Source organism: Pleurodeles waltl, chromosome 3_1 (assembly GCF_031143425.1).
Source record: "Pleurodeles waltl isolate 20211129_DDA chromosome 3_1, aPleWal1.hap1.20221129, whole genome shotgun sequence".
NCBI lineage: Eukaryota > Metazoa > Chordata > Amphibia > Caudata > Salamandridae > Pleurodeles > Pleurodeles waltl.
The window spans coordinates 573,088,825-573,112,205 of NC_090440.1; the positions used below are offsets into that span (position 1 = coordinate 573,088,825).

Consider the following 23,381-nt stretch of genomic DNA (forward strand, 5'->3'; position numbering starts at 1 on the left):
GGCTAATGGATCAGATATGTACAAAGATAAATGGGGTAATAGACAAAATAGAATGCTATTGATGGATTCTCAGTTAGCGGACAGGTTTGGTGAAGAGTTAACTGCACCAAATTGATTAAACAGAATGAGCGTATCATATCTATATCATGTACAACATATTATTATATGCTCTCTAGAGGGAGGTGGTGATGTAAAAGATCAGTGGCTGCTGAGAATATGAAATAGTTGTTGCAGCTGTTATTACTAATTGCAACTGTAATGTTTTGCATGCCAACTCCCAGCTAGAACAGTGGGTAAAAATATGAACAACAGAGATATGTATGCCTGATACAATGTTGTTGTCAGCTGTATTGAGGAGACTAAACATAACATGTCTCCGTTTATGTTGTTGATAATACAATAAAGAAACATTTTCAAAAAATAAATCTGTAATGATCTACTTTGAGATGCTTGAAGAGCTTAAAGATCCAATTACTGTTGTTTTGTGCATTGATAGGGCCTTCTCAAGTATCTTCGCAGGATATCACTCTTAACAACAGGAAATCACCAAATAACATTGAAGTCAATTGGAGTGCTCCACCTGGTCTTGTGGAGTGGTATAATGTGTACCTCCAAGGAGCTGTCTCCCAGAACAAAACAACCTCATCGATAAAGCCTGTTAATTTTACAGACTTACTTCCCGGCAGAGAATATAGTATCACAATTACAACAATAAGTGGACCTTTCAATGAAACATCAGCAGTAGTGACTGAGGCAACATGTAAGTTAAGCAGATACTGCTGTTGTTTTTTTGTGTATAGCACTCAGTCTCATTAACAAGCTGAAGCTGCAAAACCTGAGAATGAGTATGGGCTTTATCCTTTAGTACATTGTTAAAATAATAACTACACGTATAATACAGTTTTTGGCTAAAAAAAAGTACGTCTTTGACATTGCAAACTCAAGTCTTGAACAAATGCGTGTATATTAATGCAATGTTTAATTATACTTCCTGAAAAAATATCATTGTCTAAGTTGTGTAGTTTTAATCAAAATATGCTCTTATTGTGATGTCAGTTTTGGAGCTGCCCTATAGAAAATGCTGTTTAGGTCCTTCTTAACTACCAGGGTATATTTATCTTTACTACACGTGGCCAAATAGCCACGCTGAAAGTGAGGAGTGGAGCTTTCAAAATCTTGAGTAAATGTGTAATTTATAATTAGGGTAGAGAAGAGCATACTTCGGACAACTCTACAAACATGTTTAAAAGCATCCAATTGCTATAGGTGTGCCTTATAACATATAGTTCTGTAGATAATACTTACCTTTTCTGTTTAGGCATTCTGCTGAGATAAGATCCACTACAAGCAATAATAAGGTGTTTTATGCAATTAGCACTTTTGATATATTAAATTTATTCGAGATGTGATATTGTCAACAATAAAACAGTCTGGGTGTCTTTAAGTAATATATATGATTTTCTAAATTTAGCATAATTACAATTATTTAACAATTATGATGAGAAAATACTCAGGAATTTCAATATAAGTACTACACCTGCTTTCATTTAAAGAAGCATGGTATCTCCAGTGCCAAATATTATAATAACGTCACTAAAATGTATCCTCTTCAAGTCACTAAAGAGAAGGCATGATGTCAAAGTGTAAAAAAAACCATCATTTAGACTATAACAGGACAATTTCATCAACACCTACTGAAAATTAAAACACTACTGTGGCCTTCGTTCTTTTATGTATATTGGATTATAAAACAGCCCTTTAAAATGTGCAAATACTGCAAAGGAGAAGAGTCTAAAGTCTGCTACCTTTACATGTGTTTTAAACCACTAAGTTAGCCTTATGTACGATTTCAAATGACACATATAGCATACTACTATGAAAAAGAAATATTGGTAACTGAAAGTTGAATTTTTTATAACATATATTTGTGAACCTAAGATGATTATAAAACATGAAGTTCTCAATAATAATGAAATGTTCATGGTTATTCACCAAGATTATTTGTATATGATTATTGTATGGATAAATAGACAATAAAATGGAACGTCAAAAAGTAGATGTATAGATTGATGTTTATAAATATTTATTGACAAAATAATTTTTTGTGAATGTTTTCAATGTGCCATTGAGAAGATAATTTATTTTTGATGAAGTGTACTATTAAAATTGCCAAACAATTTCATGGTCAACAGATCCTGAACGGCCTGGTTCGGTGACATCTTTGAATGCAGAAAGAAACAGCATCAAGTTTTCATGGAATCAGCCTTTAAATATGAGTGGTATACAATTGACTTACAATATCACGTACAGCAGTTCACAAGGAAACAGAAGTATCACAAACACCAGTACCTATGCCAATATTGAGAACCTGGTTTCAGGAACAAACTACACAATAAGTGTAGTAACCGTTGGTGTTTATAATTATTCAAGTCCACCTCTGCTCATCTCTTCATATACAAGTAAGTGGCGTATTCCTTTATTGTGAATATTTCATTATTGAAATAACACTGGTCATCTCCATAACACTTTCTTGTAATCTAAAATACGAACCCAGAAATATTATGTGAATCATTACTAGCCTCCATTGTTTTTTTCAATTCATGACCTTAAACCACTTTTGTGACTAAGAATGTAGCTACAAAATGAAAGTTGCTTGAGACTACAGCTTCTCTTTAATTAGCATGTAGAGTATGTGTCAATTGAGAGGTCTGTATCTCAGATTTATTCATTTCAAGGCATATCACAATATTATAAAACAACAACCATGATGCAAGTATTTCTTACTCATTTTGTGTCACTTCCCTCGGCCTACTGGATGAAAATGACAATCTAGCAGTAGAGTTAAAATCATTACTCTATTTTGCATTATAAGATCTCCGATGCACAGTTCCTATTTACAATCCAGTATCTGACAAAAATTGAAAATATCCTGCATAAATTCTCAGAAATTTCGGAAATACAGTGAACTACATTTGTTTTCCAAAATAGTGCAATTCACATTTACACTCAGTAACTGTGTGCTGGTGCAGCTTAACATATCTTTGATCACTTTCAGAGAACCCTTTTAGGGAAGGATTTTCCTTATGGTCTGGAGATGTGGTCATATTACACAGTTTTGGTTTGAGGTTGTTGAGGTACACATTGCTCTCACTGGTAGGAGGGTATAATGGGAACCAAGTGCTTGTTTGCTGGGGCATATGATACAAAGCAAGACAACATACAGTTACTGCTATATTGACTTTGCCTTTCTTTCAGACAAAGATAATATAGCTGTAGGTTGTAAAGAAGGCAGGATAACAAGGGGGAAGTTACAAAATGTTCAAAGGTCACACAAAATTGGGTTACTGCTGAGGTTGAAGTGTTCAGTATTTTAAGAAACAAAAATGATGTGGTAAAACTATTGTTACTGGTATACGAGAAGTATTATTACTTGTAATTGAAGTCAAATCAGATGAAAATCCTCCATGATTGCAGGTATGCTAGTTGGGGGGAGGGGCATTCAGAATATTCCATATATGTGCTTTGATGGTTAGGTACATCCTATTCCAAACTTGGCTAATGGATCAGATATGTACAAAGATAAATGGGGTAATAGACAAAATAGAATGCTATTGATGGATTCTCAGTTAGCGGGACAGGTTTGGTGAAGAGTTAACTGCACCAAATTGATTAAACAGAATGAGCGTATCATATCTATATCATGTACAACATATTATTATGTGCTCTCTAGAGGGAGGTGGTGATGTAAAAGATCAGTGGCTGCTGAGAATATGAAATAGTTGTTGCAGCTGTTATTACTAATTGCAACTGTTCTGTTTCGCATGTCAACTCCCAGCTAGAACAGTGGGTAAAAATATGAACAACAGAGATATGTATGCCTGATACAATGTTGTTATCAGCTGTATTGAGGAGACTAAACATAACGTGTCTCCGTTTATGTTGTTGATAATAAAATAAAGAAACATTTCAAAAAAGAAATCTGTAATGATCTACTTTAAGATGCTTGAAGAGCTTAAAGATCCAATTACTGTTGTTTTGTGCATTGATAGGGCCTTCTCAAGTATCTTCGCAGGATATCACTCTTAACAACAGGAAATCACCAAATAACATTGAAGTCAATTGGAGTGCTCCACCTGGTCTTGTGGAGTGGTATAATGTGTACCTCCAAGGAGCTGTCTCCCAGAACAAAACAACCTCATCAATAAAGCCTGTTAATTTTACAGACTTACTTCCCGGCAGAGAATATAGTATCACAATTACAACAATAAGTGGACCTTTCAATGAAACATCAGCAGTAGTGACTGAGGCAACATGTAAGTTAAGCAGATACTGCTGTTGGTTTTTTTGTGTATAGCACTTAGTCTCATTAACAAGCTGAAGCTGCAAAACCTGAGAATGAGTATGGGCTTGATCCTTTAGTACATTGTTAAAATAATAACTACACGTATAATACAGTTTTTGGCTAAATAAAAGTACGTCTTTGACATTGCAAACTCAAGTCTTGAACAAATGCGTGTATATTAATGCAATGTTTAATTATACTTCCTGAAAAAATATCATTGTCTAAGTTGTGTAGTTTTAGCCAAAAAATGCTCTTATTGTGATGTCAGTTTTGGAGCTGCCCTATAGAAAATGCTGTTTAGGTCCTTCTTAACTACCAGGGTATATTTATCTTTACTACACATGGCCAAATAGCCACGCTGAAAGTGAGGAGTGGAGCTTTTAAACTCGTGAGTAAATGTGTAATTTATAATTAGGGTAGAGAAGAGCATACTTCGGACAACTCTACAAACATGTTTGAAAGCATCCTATTGCTATAGGTGTGTTTTATAACATATAGGGGGTTATTCTAACTTTGGAGGAGTGTTAATCCGTCCCAAAAGTGACGGTAAAGTGACGGATATACCACCAGCCGTATTACGAGTTCCATAGGATATAATGGACTCGTAATACGGCTGGTGGTAAATCCGTCACTTTTCCGTCACTTTTGGGACGGATTAACACCTCCTCCAAAGTTAGAATAACCCCCATAGTTCTGTAGATAATACTTACCTTTTCTGTCTAGGCATTCTGCTGAGATAAGATCCACTACAAGCAATAATAAGGTGTTTTATGCAATTAGCACTTTTGATATATTAAATTTATTCGAGATGTGATATTGTCAACAATAAAATAGTCTGGGTGGCTTTAAGTAATATATATGATTTTGAAAATTTAGCATAATTACAATTATTTAACAATTATGATGAGAAAATACTTAGGAATTTCAATATAAGTGCTACACCTGCTTTCATTTAAAGAAGCCTGGTATCTCCAGTGCCAAATATTATAAGAACGTCACTAAAATGTATCCTCTTCAAGTCACTAAAGAGAAGGCATGATGTCAAAGTGTAAAAAAAACATCATTTAGTCTATAACAGGACAATTTCATCAACACCTACTGAAAATTAAAACACTACTGTGGCCTTCGTTCTTTTATGTATATTGGTTTATAAGACAGCCCTTTAAAATGTGCAAATACTGCAAAGGAGAAGAGTCTAAAGTCTGCTACTTTTACATGTGTTTTAAACCACTAAGTTAGCCTTATGTACGATTTCAAATGACAAATATAGCATACTACTATGAAAAAGAAATATTGGGAACTGAAAGTTGAATTTTTTATAACATATATTTGTGAACCTAAGATGATTATAAAACATGAAGTTTTCAATAATAATGAAATGTTCATGGTTATTCACCAAGATTATTTGTATATGATTATTGTATGGATAAATAGACAATAAAATGGAACGTCAAAAAGTAGATGTATAGATTGATGTTTATAAATATTTATTGACAAAATAATTTTTTGTGAATGTTTTCAATGTGCCATTGAGAAGATAAATTATTTTTGATGAAGTGTACTATTAAAATTGCCAAATAATTTCATGGTCAACAGATCCTGAACGGCCTGGTTCGGTGACATCTTTGGATGCAGAAAGAAACAGCATCAAGTTTTCATGGAATCAGCCTTTAAATATGAGTGGTATACAATTGACTTACAATATCACGTACAACAGTTCACAAGGAAACAGAAGTATCACAAACACCAGTACCTATGCCAATATTGAGAACCTGGTTTCAGGAACAAACTACACAATAAGTGTAGTCACAGTGGGTGTTTATAATTATTCAAGTCCACCTCTGCTCATCTCTTCATATACAAGTAAGTGGCATATTCCTTTATTGTGAATATTTCATTATTGAAATACCACTGGTCATCTCCATAACACTTTCTTGTAATCTAAATACGAATCCAGAAATATTCTGTGAATCATTACTAGCCTCAATTGTTTTTTTCAATTCATGACCTTAAACCACTTTTGTGACTAAGAATGTAGCTACAAAATGAAAGTTGCTTGAGACTACAGCTTCTCTTTAATTAGCATGTAGATTATGTGTCAATTGAGAGGTCTGTATCTCAGATTTATTAATTTCAAGGCATATCACAATATTATAAAACAACAACCATGATGCAAGTATTTCTTACTCATTTTGTGTCACTTCCCTCGGCCTACTGGATGAAAATGACAATCTAGCAGTAGAGTTAAAATCATTACTCTATTTTGCATTATAAAATCTCCGATGCACAGTTCCTATTTACAATCCAGTATCTGACAAAAATTGAAAATATCCTGCATAAATTCTCAGAAATTTCGGAAATACAGTGAACTACATTTTTTTTCCAAAATAGTGCAATTCTCATTTACACTCAGTAACTGTGTGCTGGTGCAGCTTAACATATCTTTGATCACTTTCAGAGAACCCTTTTAGGGATGGATTTTCCTTATGGTCTGGAGATGTGGTCATATTACACAGTTTTGGTTTGAGGTTGTTGAGGTACACATTGCTCTCACTGGCAGGAGGGTATAATGGGAACCAAGTGCTTGTTTGCTGGGGCATATGATACAAAGCAAGACAACATACAGTTACTGGTATATTGACTTTGCCTTTCTTTCAGACAAAGATAATATAGCTGTAGGTTGTAAAGAAGGCAGGATAACAAGGGGGAAGTTACAAAATGTTCAAAGGTCACACAACATTGGGTTACTGCTGAGGTTGAAGTGTTCAGTATTTTAAGAAACTAAAATGATGTGGTAAAACTATTGTTACTGGTATACGAGAAGTATTATTACTTGTAATTGAAGTCAAATCAGATGAAAATCCTCCATGATTGCAGGTATGCTAGTTGGGGGGAGGGGCATACAGAATATTCCATATATGTGCTTTGATGGTTAGGTACATCCTATTCCAAACTTGGCTAATGGATCAGATATGTACAAAGATAAATGGGGTAATAGACAAAATAGAATGCTATTGATGGATTCTCAGTTAGCGGACAGGTTTGGTGAAGAGTTAACTGCACCAAATTGATTAAACAGAATGAGCGTATCATATCTATATCATGTACAACATATTATTATATGCTCTCTAGAGGGAGGTGGTGATGTAAAAGATCAGTGGCTGCTGAGAATATGAAATAGTTGTTGCAGCTGTTATTACTAATTGCAACTGTAATGTTTCGCATGCCAACTCCCAGCTAGAACAGTGGGTAAAAATATGAACAACAGAGATATGTATGCCTGATACAATGTTGTTGTCAGCTGTATTGAGGAGACTAAACATAACATGTCTCCGTTTATGTTGTTGATAATAAAATAAAGAAACATTTTCAAAAAATAAATCTGTAATGATCTACTTTGAGATGCTTGAAGAGCTTAAAGATCCAATTACTGTTGTTTTGTGCATTGATAGGGCCTTCTCAAGTATCTTCGCAGGATATCACTCTTAACAACAGGAAATCACCAAATAACATTGAAGTCAATTGGAGTGCTCCACCTGGTCTTGTGGAGTGGTATAATGTGTACCTCCAAGGAGCTGTCTCCCAGAACAAAACAACCTCATCGATAAAGCCTGTTAATTTTACAGACTTACTTCCCGGCAGAGAATATAGTATCACAATTACAACAATAAGTGGACCTTTCAATGAAACATCAGCAGTAGTGACTGAGGCAACATGTAAGTTAAGCAGATACTGCTGTTGTTTTTTTGTGTATAGCACTTAGTCTCATTAACAAGCTGAAGCTGCAAAACCTGAGAATGAGTATGGGCTTGATCCTTTAGTACATTGTTAAAATAATAACTACACGTATAATACAGTTTTTGGCTAAAAAAAAGTACGTCTTTGACATTGCAAACTCAAGTCTTGAACAAATTCGTGTATATTAATGCAATGTTTAATTATACTTCCTGAAAAAATATCATTGTCTAAGTTGTGTAGTTTTAATCAAAATATGCTCTTATTGTGATGTCAGTTTTGGAGCTGCCCTATAGAAAATGCTGTTTAGGTCCTTCTTAACTACCAGGGTATATTTATCTTTACTACACGTGGCCAAATAGCCACGCTGAAAGTGAGGAGTGGAGCTTTCAAAATCATGAGTAAATGTGTAATTTATAATTAGGGTAGAGAAGAGCATACTTCGAACAACTCTACAAACATGTTTGAAAGCATCCAATTGCTATAGGTGTGCTTTATAACATATAGTTCTGTAGATAATACTTACCTTTTCTGTTTAGGCATTCTGCTGAGATAAGATCCACTACAAGCAATAAGAAGGTGTTTTATGCAATTAGCACTTTTGATATATTAAATTTATTCGAGATGTGATATTGTCAACAATAAAGCAGTCTGGGTGTCTTTAAGTAATATATATGATTTTCTAAATTTAGCATAATTACAATTATTTAACAATTATGATGAGAAAATACTCAGGAATTTCAATATAAGTACTACACCTGCTTTCATTTAAAGAAGCCTGGTATCTCCAGTGCCAAATATTATAAGAACGTCACTAAAATGTATCCTCTTCAAGTCACTAAAGAGAAGGCATGATGTCAAAGTGTAAAAAAACCCATCATTTTGGTCTATAACAGGATAATTTCATCAACACCTACTGAAAATTAAAACACTACTGTGGCCTTCGTTCTTTTATGTATATTGGTTTATAAGACAGCCCTTTAAAATGTGCAAATACTGCAAAGGAGAAGAGTCTAAAGTCTGCTACCTTTACATGTGTTTTAAACCACTAAGTTAGCCTTATGTACGATTTCAAATGACACATATAGCATACTACTATGAAAAAGAAATATTGGTAACTGAAAGTTGAATTTTTTATAACATATATTTGCGAACCTAAGATGATTATAAAACATGAAGTTCTCAATAATAATGAAATGTTCATGGTTATTCACCAAGATTATTTGTATATGATTATTGTATGGATAAATAGACAATAAAATGGAACGTCAAAAAGTAGATGTATAGATTGATGTTTATAAATATTTATTGACAAAATAATTTTTTGTGAATGTTTTCAATGTGCCATTGAGAAGATAAATTATTTTTGATGAAGTGTACTATTAAAATTGCCAAATAATTTCATGGTCAACAGATCCTGAACGGCCTGGTTCGGTGACATCTTTGAATGCAGAAAGAAACAGCATCAAGTTTTCATGGAATCAGCCTTTAAATATGAGTGGTATACAATTGACTTACAATATCACGTACAGCAGTTCACAAGGAAACAGAAGTATCACAAACACCAGTACCTATGCCAATATTGAGAACCTGGTTTCAGGAACAAACTACACAATAAGTGTAGTAACCGTTGGTGTTTATAATTATTCAAGTCCACCTCTGCTCATCTCTTCATATACAAGTAAGTGGCGTATTCCTTTATTGTGAATATTTCATTATTGAAATAACACTGGTCATCTCCATAACACTTACTTGTAATCTAAAATACGAACCCAGAAATATTCTGTGAATCATTACTAGCCTCCATTGTTTTTTTCAATTCATGACCTTAAACCACTTTTGTGACTAAGAATGTAGCTACAAAATGAAAGTTGCTTGAGACTACAGCTTCTCTTTAATTAGCATGTAGAGTATGTGTCAATTGAGAGGTCTGTATCTCAGATTTATTAATTTCAAGGCATACACAATATTATAAAACAACAACCATGATGCAAGTATTTCTTACTCATTTTGTGTCACTTCCCTCGGCCTACTGGATGAAAATGACAATCTAGCAGTAGAGTTCAAATCATTACTCTATTTTGCATTATAAGAGCTCCGATGCACAGTTCCTATTTACAATCCAGTATCTGACAAAAATTGAAAATATCCTGCATAAATTCTCAGAAATTTCGGAAATACAGTGAACTACATTTGTTTTCCAAAATAGTGCAATTCACATTTACACTCAGTAACTGTGTGCTGGTGCAGCTTAACATATCTTTGATCACTTTCAGAGAACCCTTTTAGGGATGGATTTTCCTTATGGTCTGGAGATGTGGTCATATTACACAGTTTTGGTTTGAGGTTGTTGAGGTACACATTGCTCTCACTGGTAGGAGGGTATAATGGGAACCAAGTGGTTGTTTGCTGGTGCATATGATACAAAGCAAGACAACATACAGTTACTGCTATATTGACTTTGCCTTTCTTTCAGACAAAGATAATATAGCTGTAGGTTGTAAAGAAGGCAGGATAACAAGGGGGAAGTTACAAAATGTTCAAAGGTCACACAAAATTGGGTTACTGCTGAGGTTGAAGTGTTCAGTATTTTAAGAAACGAAAATGATGTGGTAAAACTATTGTTACTGGTATACGAGAGGTATTATTACTTGTAATTGAAGTCAAATCAGATGAAAATCCTCCATGATCGCAGGTATGCTAGTTGGGGGGAGGGGCATACAGAATATTCCATATATGTGCTTTGATGATTGGGTACATCCTATTCCAAACTTGGCTAATGGATCAGATATGTACAAAGATAACTGGGGTAATAGACAAAATAGATTGCTATTGATGGATTCCCAGTTAGCGGACAGTTTTGGTGAAGAGTTAACTGCACCAAATTGATTAAACAGAATGAGCGTATCATATCTATATCATGTACAACATATTATTATGTGCTCTCTGGAGGGAGGTGGTGATGAAAAAGATCAGTGGCTGCTGAGAATATGAAATAGTTGTTGCAGCTGTTATTACTAATTGCACTGTTATGTTTCGCATGCCAACTCCCAGCTAGAATAGTGGCTAAAAATATGAACAACAGAGATATGTATGCCTGATACAATGTTGTTGTCAGCTGTATTGAGGAGACTAAACATAACATGTCTCCGTTTATGTTGTTGATAATACAATAAAGAAACATTTAAAAAAAAGAAATCTGTAATGATCTACTTTGAGATGCTTGAAGAGCTTAAAGATGCAATTACTGTTGTTTTGTGCATTTACAGGGCCTTCTCAAGTATCTTCACAGGATATCACTCTTAACAACAGGAAATCACCAAATAACATTGAAGTTAATTGGAGCGCTCCACCTGGTCTTGTGGAGTGGTATACTGTGTACCTCCAAGGAGCTGTCATCCAGAACGAAACAACCTCATCAATAAAGCCTGTTAATTTTACAGACTTACTTCCCGGCAGAGAATATAGTATCACAATTACAACAATAAGTGGACCTTTCAATGAAACATCAGCAGTAGTGACTGAGGCAACATGTAAGTTAAGCAGATACTGCTGTTGTTTTTTTTGTCTATAGCACTTAGTCTCATTAACAAGCTGAAGCTGCAAAAACTGAGAATGAGTATGGGTTTGATCCTTTAGTACATTGTAAAAATAATAACTAAACGTATAATACAGTTTTGGGCTAAAAAAAAGTACGTCTTTGACATTGCAAACTCAAGTCTTGAACAAATGCGTGTATATTAATGCAATGTTTAATTATACTTCCTGAAAAAATATCATTGTCTAAGTTGTGCAGTTTTAATCAAAATATGCTCTTATTGTGATGTCAATTTTGGAGCTGCCCTATAGAAAATGCTGTTCAGGTCCTTCTTAACTACCAGGGTATATTTATCTTTACTACACATGGCCAAATAGCCACGCTGAAAGTGAGGAGTGGAGCTTTCAAAATCATGAGTAAATGTGTAATTTATAATTAGGGTAGAGAAGAGCATACTTCGGACAACTCTACAAACATGTTTGAAAGCATCCTATTGCTTTAGGTGTGCTTTATAACATAAAGGGGGTTATTCTAACTTTGGAGGAGGTGTTAATCCGTCCCAAAAGTGACGGAAAAGTGACGGATTTACCACCAGCCGTATTACGAGTCCATTAAATCCTATGGAACTCGTAATACGGCTGGTGGTATATCCGTCACTTTACCGTCACTTTTGGGACGGATTAACACTCCTCCAAAGTTAGAATAACCCCCATAGTTCTGTAGATAATACTTACCTTTTATGTCTAGGCATTCTGCTGAGATAAGATCCACTACAAGCAATAATAAGGTGTTTTATACAATTACCACTTTTGATATATTACATTTATTCGAGATGTGCTATTGTCACAATAAAATAGTCTGGGTGGCTTTAAGTAATATATATGATTTTCAAAATTTAGCCTAATTGCATTTATTTAACAATTATGATGAGAAAATACTCAGGAATCTCAATATAAGTAATACACCTGCTTTCATTTAAAGAAGCCTGGTATCTCCGGTGCCAAATATTATAATAACGTCACTAAAATGTATCCTCTTCAAGTCACTAAAGAGAAGTCATGATGTCAAAGTGTAAAAAACCCATCATTTAGTCTATAACAGGACAATTTCATCAACACCTACTGAAAATTAAAACACTGCTGTGGCCTTGGTTCTTTTATGTATATTGGTTTATAAGACAGCCCTTTAAAATGTGCAAATACTGCAGAGGAGAAGAGTCTAAAGTCTGCTACCTTTACATGTGTTTTAAACCACTAAGGTAGCCTTATGTACGATTTCAAATGACACACATAGCATACTACTATGAAAAAGAAATATTGGTAACTGAAAGTTGAATTTTTTATAACATATATTTGTGAACCTAAGATGATTATAAAACATGAAGTTCTCTACAATAATGAAATGTTCATCGTTATTCACCAAGATTATTTGTATATGATTATTGTATGGATAAATAGACAATAAAATGGAACGTCAAAAAGTAGATGTATAGATTGATGTTTATAAATATTTATTGACAAAATAATTTGTTGTGAATGTTTTCAATGTGCCATTGAGAAGATAAATCATTTTTGATGAAGTGTACTATTAAAATTGCCAAATAATTTCATGGTCAACAGATCCTGAACGGCCTGGTTCGGTGACATCTTTGGATGCAGAAAGAAACAGCATCAAGTTTTCATGGAATCAGCCTTTAAATATGAGTGGTATACAATTGACTTACAATATTAAGTACAGCAGTTCACAAGGAAACGGAAGTATCACAAACACCAGTACCCATGCCAATATTGAGAACCTGGTTTCAGGAACAAACTACACAATAAGCGTAGTAACCGTTGGTGTTTATAATTATTCAAGTCCACCTCTGCTCATATCTTCATATACAAGTAAGTGGCGTATTTCTTTTTTGTGAATATTTCATTATTGAAATACCACTGGTCATCTCCATAACACTTTCCTGTAATCTAAAATATGAACCCAGAAATATCCTGTGAATCATTACTAGCCTCCATTATTTTTTTCAATTCATGACCTTAAACCACTTTTGTGACTAAGAATGTAGCTACAAAATGAAAGTTGCTTGAGACTACAGCTTCTCTTTAAGTATCATGTAGAGTATGTGTCAATGGAGAGGTCTTTATCTCAAATTTATTGATTTCAAGGCATATCACAATATTTTAAAACAACAACCATGCTGCAAGTATTTCTTTCTCATTTTGTGTGACTTCCCTCTGCCGACTGGATGAAAATAACAATCTAGCAGTAAAGTTAAAATCATTACTCTATTTTGCATTATAAAATCTCCAATGCACAGTTCCGATTTACAATCAAGTCTCTGACAAAAATGGAAAATATCCTGCATAAATTCTCAGAAATTTCCGAAATACAGTGAACTACATGTGTTTTCCAAAATAGTGCTATTCACATTTACATTCAGTAACTTTGTGCTGGTGCAGCTTAACATCTCTTTGATCACTTTCAGAGAACCCTTTTAGGGATGGATTTTCCTTATGGTCTGGAGATGTGGTCGTATTACACAGTTTTGGTTGGAGGTTGTTGAGGTACACATTGCTCTCACTAGCAGGAGGGTATAATGGGATCAAAGTGGTTGTTTGCTGGGGCATATGATGCAAAGCAAGACAACATACAGTTACTGGTATATTGACTTCGCCTTTCTTTCAGACAAAGATAATATAGCTGTAGGTTGTAAAGAAGGCAGGATAACAAGGGGGAAGTTACCAAATGTTCAAAGGTCACACAACATTGGGTTACTGCTCAGGTTGAAGTGTTCAGTATTTTAAGAAACTAAAATGATGTGGTAAAACTATTGTTACTGGTATACGAGAAGTATTGTTACTTTTAATTGAAGTCAAATCAGATGAAAATCCTCCATGATCGAAGGTATGCTCGTTGGGGGGAGGGTCATACAGAGTATTCCATATATGTGGTTTGATGATTAGGTACATCCTATTCCAAACTTGGCTAATGGATCAGATATGTACAAAGATAACTGGGGTAATACACAAAATAGATTGCTATTGATGGATTCTCAGTTAGCGGGACAGGTTTGGTGAAGAGTTAACTGCACCAAATTGATTAAACAGAATAAACGTATCATATCTATATCATGTACAACATATTATTATGTGCTCTCTAGATGGAGGTGGTGATGTAAAAGTTCAGTGCTGCTGAGAATATGAAATAGTTGTTGCAGCTGTTATTACTAATTGCAACTGTTATGTTTCGTATGCCAACTCCCAGCTAGAACAGTGGGTAAAAATATGAACAACAGAGATATGTATGCCTGATACAATGTTGTTATCAGCTGTATTGAGGAGACTAAACATAATGTGTCTCCGTTTATGTTGTTGATAATAAAATAAAGAAACATTTAAAAAAATAAATCTGTAATGATCTACTTTAAGATGCTTGAAGAGCTTAAAGATCCAATTACTGTTGTTTTGTGCATTTACAGGGCCTTCTCAAGTATCTTCACAGGATATCACTCTTAACAACAGGAAATCACCAAATAACATTGAAGTTAATTGGAGCGCTCCACCTGGTCTTGTGGAGTGGTATACTGTGTACCTCCAAGGAGCTGTCACCCAGAACGAAACAACCTCATCAATAAAGCCTGTTAATTTTACAGACTTACTTCCCGGCAGAGAATATAGTATCACAATTACAACAATAAGTGGACCTTTCAATGAAACATCAGCAGTAGTGACTGAGGCAACATGTAAGTTAAGCAGATACTGCTGTTGGTTTTTTTGTCTATAGCACTTAGTCTCATTAACAAGCTGAAGCTGCAAAAACTGAGAATGAGTATGGGTTTGATCCTTTAGTACATTGTAAAAATAATAACTACACGTATAATACAGTTTTGGGCTAAAAAAAAGTACGTCTTTGACATTGCAAACTCAAGTCTTGAACAAATGCGTGTATATTAATGCAATGTTTAATTATACTTCCTGAAAAAATATCATTGTCTAAGTTGTGTAGTTTTAATCAAAATATGCTCTTATTGTGATGTCAATTTTGGAGCTGCCCTATAGAAAATGCTGTTTAGGTCCTTCTTAACTACCAGGGTATATTTATCTTTACTACACATGGCCAAATAGCCACGCTGAAAGTGAGGAGTGGAGCTTTCAAAATCATGAGTAAATGTGTTATTTATAATTAGGGTAGAGAAGAGCATACTTCGGACAACTCTACAAACATGTTTGAAAGCATCCTATTGCTTTAGATGTGCTTTATAACATATAGTTCTGTAGATAATACTTACCTTTTATGTCTAGGCATTCTGCTGAGATAAGATCCACTAAAAGCAATAATAAGGTGTTTTATACAATTAGCACTTTTGATATATTACATTTATTCAAGATGTGCTATTGTCACAATAAAATAGTCTGGGTGGCTTTAAGTAATATATATGATTTTCAAAATTTAGCCTAATTGCATTTATTTAACAATTATGATGAGAAAATACTCAGGAATTTCAATATAACTAATACACCTGCTTTCATTTAAAGAAGCCTGGTATCTCCGGTGCCAAATATTATAATAACGTCACTAAAATGTATCCTCTTCAAGTAACTAAAGAGAAGTCATGATGTCAAAGTGTAAAAAAACCATCATTTAGTCTATAACAGGACAATTTCTTCAACACCTACTGAAAATTAAAACACTGCTGTGGCCTTGGTTCTTTTATGTATATTGGTTTATAAGACAGCCCTTTAAAATGTGCAAATACTGCAAAGGAGAAGAGTCTAAAGTCTGCTACCTTTACATGTGTTTTAAACCACTAAGGTAGCCTTATGTACGATTTCAAATGACACACATAGCATACTACTATGAAAAAGAAATATTGGTAACTGAAAGTTGGATTTTTTATAACATATATTTGTGAACCTAAGATGTTTATAAAACATGAAGTTCTCTACAATAATGAAATTTTCATCGTTATTCACCAAGATTATTTGTATATGATTATTGTATGGATAAATAGACAATAAAATGGAACGTCAAAAAGTAGATGTATAGATTGATGTTTATAAATATTTATTGACAAAATAATTTTTTGTGAATGTTTTCAATGTGCCATTGAGAAGATAAATTATTTTTGATGAAGTGTACTATTAAAATTGCCAAATAATTTCATGGTCAACAGATCCTGAACGGCCTGGTTCGGTGACATCTTTGGATGCAGAAAGAAACAGCATCAAGTTTTCATGGAATCAGCCTTTAAATATGAGTGGTATACAATTGACTTACAATATCACGTACAACAGTTCACAAGGAAACAGAAGTATCACAAACACCAGTACCTATGCCAATATTGAGAACCTGGTTTCAGGAACAAACTACACAATAAGTGTAGTCACAGTGGGTGTTTATAATTATTCAAGTCCACCTCTGCTCATCTCTTCATATACAAGTAAGTGGCGTATTCCTTTATTGTGAATATTTCATTATTGAAATACCACTGGTCATCTCCATAACACTTTCTTGTAATCTAAATACGAATCCAGAAATATTCTGTGAATCATTACTAGCCTCAATTGTTTTTTTCAATTCATGACCTTAAACCACTTTTGTGACTAAGAATGTAGCTACAAAATGAAAGTTGCTTGAGACTACAGCTTCTCTTTAATTAGCATGTAGATTATGTGTCAATTGAGAGGTCTGTATCTCAGATTTATTAATTTCAAGGCATATCACAATATTATAAAACAACAACCATGATGCAAGTATTTCTTACTCATTTTGTGTCACTTCCCTCGGCCTACTGGATGAAAATGACAATCTAGCAGTAGAGTTAAAATCATGACTCTATTTTGCATTATAAAATCTCCGATGCACAGTTCCTATTTACAATCCAGTATCTGACAAAAATTGAAAATATCCTGCATAAATTCTCAGAAATTTCGGAAATACAGTGAACTACATTTTTTTTCCAAAATAGTGCAATTCTCATTTACACTCAGTAACTGTGTGCTGGTGCAGCTTAACATATCTTTGATCACTTTCAGAGAACCCTTTTAGGGATGGATTTTCCTTATGGTCTGGAGATGTGGTCATATTACACAGTTTTGGTTTGAGGTTGTTGAGGTACACATTGCTCTCACTGGCAGGAGGGTATAATGGGAACCAAGTGCTTGTTTGCTGGGGCATATGATACAAAGCAAGACAACATACAGTTACTGGTATATTGACTTTGCCTTTCTTTCAGACAAAGATAATATAGCTGTAGGTTGTAAAGAAGGCAGGATAACAAGGGGGAAGTTACAAAATGTTCAAAGGTCACACAACATTGGGTTACTGCTGAGGTTGAAGTGTTCAGTATTTTAAGAAACTAAAATGATGTGGTAAAACTATTGTTACTGGTATACGAGAAGTATTATTACTTGTAATTGAAGTCAAATCAGATGAAAATCCTCCATGATTGCAGGTATGCTAGTTGGGGGGAGGGGCATACAGAATATTCCATATATGTGCTTTGATGGTTAGGTACATCCTATTCCAAACTTGGCTAATGGATCAGATATGTACAAAGATAAATGGGGTAATAGACAAAATAGAATGCTATTGATGGATTCTCAGTTAGCGGACAGGTTTGGTGAAGAGTTAACTGCACCAAATTGATTAAACAGAATGAGCGTATCATATCTATATCATGTACAACATATTATTATATGCTCTCTAGAGGGAGGTGGTGATGTAAAAGATCAGTGGCTGCTGAGAATATGAAATAGTTGTTGCAGCTGTTATTACTAATTGCAACTGTAATGTTTTGCATGCCAACTCCCAGCTAGAACAGTGGGTAAAAATATGAACAACAGAGATATGTATGCCTGATACAATGTTGTTGTCAGCTGTATGGAGGAGACTAAACATAACATGTCTCCGTTTATGTTGTTGATAATAAAATAAAGAAACATTTTCAAAAAATAAATCTGTAATGATCTACTTTGAGATGCTTGAAGAGCTTAAAGATCCAATTACTGTTGTTTTGTGCATTGATAGGGCCTTCTCAAGTATCTTCGCAGGATATCACTCTTAACAACAGGAAATCACCAAATAACATTGAAGTCAATTGGAGTGCTCCACCTGGTCTTGTGGAGTGGTATAATGTGTACCTCCAAGGAGCTGTCTCCCAGAACAAAACAACCTCATCGATAAAGCCTGTTAATTTTACAGACTTACTTCCCGGCAGAGAATATAGTATCACAATTACAACAATAAGTGGACCTTTCAATGAAACATCAGCAGTAGTGACTGAGGCAACATGTAAGTTAAGCAGATACTGCTGTTGTTTTTTTGTGTATAGCACTTAGTCTCATTAACAAGCTGAAGCTGCAAAACCTGAGAATGAGTATGGGCTTGATCCTTTAGTACATTGTTAAAATAATAACTACACGTATAATACAGTTTTTGGCTAAAAAAAAGTACGTCTTTGACATTGCAAACTCAAGTCTTGAACAAATTCGTGTATATTAATGCAATGTTTAATTATACTTCCTGAAAAAATATCATTGTCTAAGTTGTGTAGTTTTAATCAAAATATGCTCTTATTGTGATGTCAGTTTTGGAGCTGCCCTATAGAAAATGCTGTTTAGGTCCTTCTTAACTACCAGGGTATATTTATCTTTACTACACGTGGCCAAATAGCCACGCTGAAAGTGAGGAGTGGAGCTTTCAAAATCATGAGTAAATGTGTAATTTATAATTAGGGTAGAGAAGAGCATACTTCGAACAACTCTACAAACATGTTTGAAAGCATCCAATTGCTATAGGTGTGCTTTATAACATATAGTTCTGTAGATAATACTTACCTTTTCTGTTTAGGCATTCTGCTGAGATAAGATCCACTACAAGCAATAAGAAGGTGTTTTATGCAATTAGCACTTTTGATATATTAAATTTATTCGAGATGTGATATTGTCAACAATAAAACAGTCTGGGTGTCTTTAAGTAATATATATGATTTTCTAAATTTAGCATAATTACAATTATTTAACAATTATGATGAGAAAATACTCAGGAATTTCAATATAAGTACTACACCTGCTTTCATTTAAAGAAGCCTGGTATCTCCAGTGCCAAATATTATAAGAACGTCACTAAAATGTATCCTCTTCAAGTCACTAAAGAGAAGGCATGATGTCAAAGTGTAAAAAAACCCATCATTTTGGTCTATAACAGGATAATTTCATCAACACCTACTGAAAATTAAAACACTACTGTGGCCTTCGTTCTTTTATGTATATTGGTTTATAAGACAGCCCTTTAAAATGTGCAAATACTGCAAAGGAGAAGAGTCTAAAGTCTGCTACCTTTACATGTGTTTTAAACCACTAAGTTAGCCTTATGTACGATTTCAAATGACACATATAGCATACTACTATGAAAAAGAAATATTGGTAACTGAAAGTTGAATTTTTTATAACATATATTTGCGAACCTAAGATGATTATAAAACATGAAGTTCTCAATAATAATGAAATGTTCATGGTTATTCACCAAGATTATTTGTATATGATTATTGTATGGATAAATAGACAATAAAATGGAACGTCAAAAAGTAGATGTATAGATTGATGTTTATAAATATTTATTGACAAAATAATTTTTTGTGAATGTTTTCAATGTGCCATTGAGAAGATAAATTATTTTTGATGAAGTGTACTATTAAAATTGCCAAATAATTTCATGGTCAACAGATCCTGAACGGCCTGGTTCGGTGACATCTTTGAATGCAGAAAGAAACAGCATCAAGTTTTCATGGAATCAGCCTTTAAATATGAGTGGTATACAATTGACTTACAATATCACGTACAGCAGTTCACAAGGAAACAGAAGTATCACAAACACCAGTACCTATGCCAATATTGAGAACCTGGTTTCAGGAACAAACTACACAATAAGTGTAGTAACCGTTGGTGTTTATAATTATTCAAGTCCACCTCTGCTCATCTCTTCATATACAAGTAAGTGGCGTATTCCTTTATTGTGAATATTTCATTATTGAAATAACACTGGTCATCTCCATAACACTTTCTTGTAATCTAAAATACGAACCCAGAAATATTCTGTGAATCATTACTAGCCTCCATTGTTTTTTTCAATTCATGACCTTAAACCACTTTTGTGACTAAGAATGTAGCTACAAAATGAAAGTTGCTTGAGACTACAGCTTCTCTTTAATTAGCATGTAGAGTATGTGTCAATTGAGAGGTCTGTATCTCAGATTTATTAATTTCAAGGCATACACAATATTATAAAACAACAACCATGATGCAAGTATTTCTTACTCATTTTGTGTCACTTCCCTCGGCCTACTGGATGAAAATGACAATCTAGCAGTAGAGTTCAAATCATTACTCTATTTTGCATTATAAGAGCTCCGATGCACAGTTCCTATTTACAATCCAGTATCTGACAAAAATTGAAAATATCCTGCATAAATTCTCAGAAATTTCGGAAATACAGTGAACTACATTTGTTTTCCAAAATAGTGCAATTCACATTTACACTCAGTAACTGTGTGCTGGTGCAGCTTAACATATCTTTGATCACTTTCAGAGAACCCTTTTAGGGATGGATTTTCCTTATGGTCTGGAGATGTGGTCATATTACACAGTTTTGGTTTGAGGTTGTTGAGGTACACATTGCTCTCACTGGCAGGAGGGTATAATGGGAACCAAGTGCTTGTTTGCTGGGGCATATGATACAAAGCAAGACAACATACAGTTACTGGTATATTGACTTTGCCTTTCTTTCAGACAAAGATAATATAGCTGTAGGTTGTAAAGAAGGCAGGATAACAAGGGGGAAGTTACAAAATTTTCAAAGGTCACACAACATTGGGTTACTGCTGAGGTTGAAGTGTTCAGTATTTTAAGAAACTAAAATGATGTGGTAAAACTATTGTTACTGGTATACGAGAAGTATTATTACTTGTAATTGAAGTCAAATCAGATGAAAATCCTCCATGATTGCAGGTATGCTAGTTGGGGGGAGGGGCATACAGAATATTCCATATATGTGCTTTGATGGTTAGGTACATCCTATTCCAAACTTGGCTAATGGATCAGATATGTACAAAGATAAATGGGGTAATAGACAAAATAGAATGCTATTGATGGATTCTCAGTTAGCGGACAGGTTTGGTGAAGAGTTAACTGCACCAAATTGATTAAACAGAATGAGCGTATCATATCTATATCATGTACAACATATTATTATGTGCTCTCTAGAGGGAGGTGGTGATGTAAAAGATCAGTGGCTGCTGAGAATATGAAATAGTTGTTGCAGCTGTTATTACTAATTGCAACTGTTATGTTTCGCATGCCAACTCCCAGCTAGAACAGTGGGTAAAAATATGAACAACAGAGATATGTATGCCTGATACAATGTTGTTGTCAGCTGTATTGAGGAGACTAAACATAACATGTCTCCCTTTATGTTGTTGATAATACAATAAAGAAACATTTTCAAAAAATAAATCTGTAATGATCTACTTTGAGATGCTTGAAGAGCTTAAAGATCCAATTACTATTGTTTTGTGCATTGATAGGGCCTTCTCAAGTATCTTCGCAGGATATCACTCTTAACAACAGGAAATCACCAAATAACATTGAAGTCAATTGGAGTGCTCCACCTGGTCTTGTGGAGTGGTATAATGTGTACCTCCAAGGAGCTGTCTCCCAGAACAAAAAAACCTCATCGATAAAGCCTGTTAATTTTACAGACTTACTTCCCGGCAGAGAATATTGTATCACAATTACAACAATAAGTGGACCTTTCAATGAAACATCAGCAGTAGTGACTGAGGCAACATGTAAGTTAAGCAGATACTGCTGTTGTTTTTTTTGTGTATAGCACTTAGTCTCATTAACAAGCTGAAGCTGCAAAACCTGAGAATGAGTATGGGCTTGATCCTTTAGTACATTGTTAAAATAATAACTACACGTATAATACAGTTTTTGGCTAAATAAAAGTACGTCTTTGACATTGCAAACTCAAGTCTTGAACAAATGCGTGTATATTAATGCAATGTTTAATTATACTTCCTGAAAAAATATCATTGTCTAAGTTGTGTAGTTTTAATCAAAATATGCTCTTATTGTGATGTCAGTTTTGGAGCTGCCCTATAGAAAATGCTGTTTAGGTCCTTCTTAACTACCAGGGTATATTTATCTTTACTACACGTGGCCAAATAGCCACGCTGAAAGTGAGGAGTGGAGCTTTCAAAATCATGAGTAAATGTGTAATTTATAATTAGGGTAGAGAAGAGCATACTTCGAACAACTCTACAAACATGTTTGAAAGCATCCAATTGCTATAGGTGTGCTTTATAACATATAGTTCTGTAGATAATACTTACCTTTTCTGTTTAGGCATTCTGCTGAGATAAGATCCACTACAAGCAATAAGAAGGTGTTTTATGCAATTAGCACTTTTGATATATTAAATTTATTCGAGATGTGATATTGTCAACAATAAAACAGTCTGGGTGTCTTTAAGTAATATATATGATTTTCTAAATTTAGCATAATTACAATTATTTAACAATTATGATGAGAAAATACTCAGGAATTTCAATATAAGTACTACACCTGCTTTCATTTAAAGAAGCCTGGTATCTCCAGTGCCAAATATTATAAGAACGTCACTAAAATGTATCCTCTTCAAGTCACTAAAGAGAAGGCATGATGTCAAAGTGTAAAAAAACCCATCATTTTGGTCTATAACAGGATAATT

At 34.1% G+C, this 23,381-nt stretch overlaps 1 protein-coding gene across 1 annotated transcript in view; it reads left to right on the forward strand.

The window, feature by feature from the left end:
• LOC138283517 (uncharacterized) overlaps nt 1-23,381 on the forward strand; it is a 471,678-nt gene that overhangs the window by 76,297 nt on the left and 372,000 nt on the right. The window contains exons 34-46 of the mRNA XM_069221456.1: nt 497-760; nt 2,193-2,459; nt 4,050-4,313; nt 5,939-6,205; nt 7,795-8,058; nt 9,492-9,758; nt 11,347-11,610; nt 13,235-13,501; nt 15,091-15,354; nt 16,786-17,052; nt 18,642-18,905; nt 20,339-20,605; nt 22,195-22,458. Coding sequence (XP_069077557.1) covers nt 497-760; nt 2,193-2,459; nt 4,050-4,313; nt 5,939-6,205; nt 7,795-8,058; nt 9,492-9,758; nt 11,347-11,610; nt 13,235-13,501; nt 15,091-15,354; nt 16,786-17,052; nt 18,642-18,905; nt 20,339-20,605; nt 22,195-22,458 — 3,450 coding nt within the window. The remainder of the gene's footprint in view (nt 1-496; nt 761-2,192; nt 2,460-4,049; nt 4,314-5,938; nt 6,206-7,794; nt 8,059-9,491; nt 9,759-11,346; nt 11,611-13,234; nt 13,502-15,090; nt 15,355-16,785; nt 17,053-18,641; nt 18,906-20,338; nt 20,606-22,194; nt 22,459-23,381) is intronic.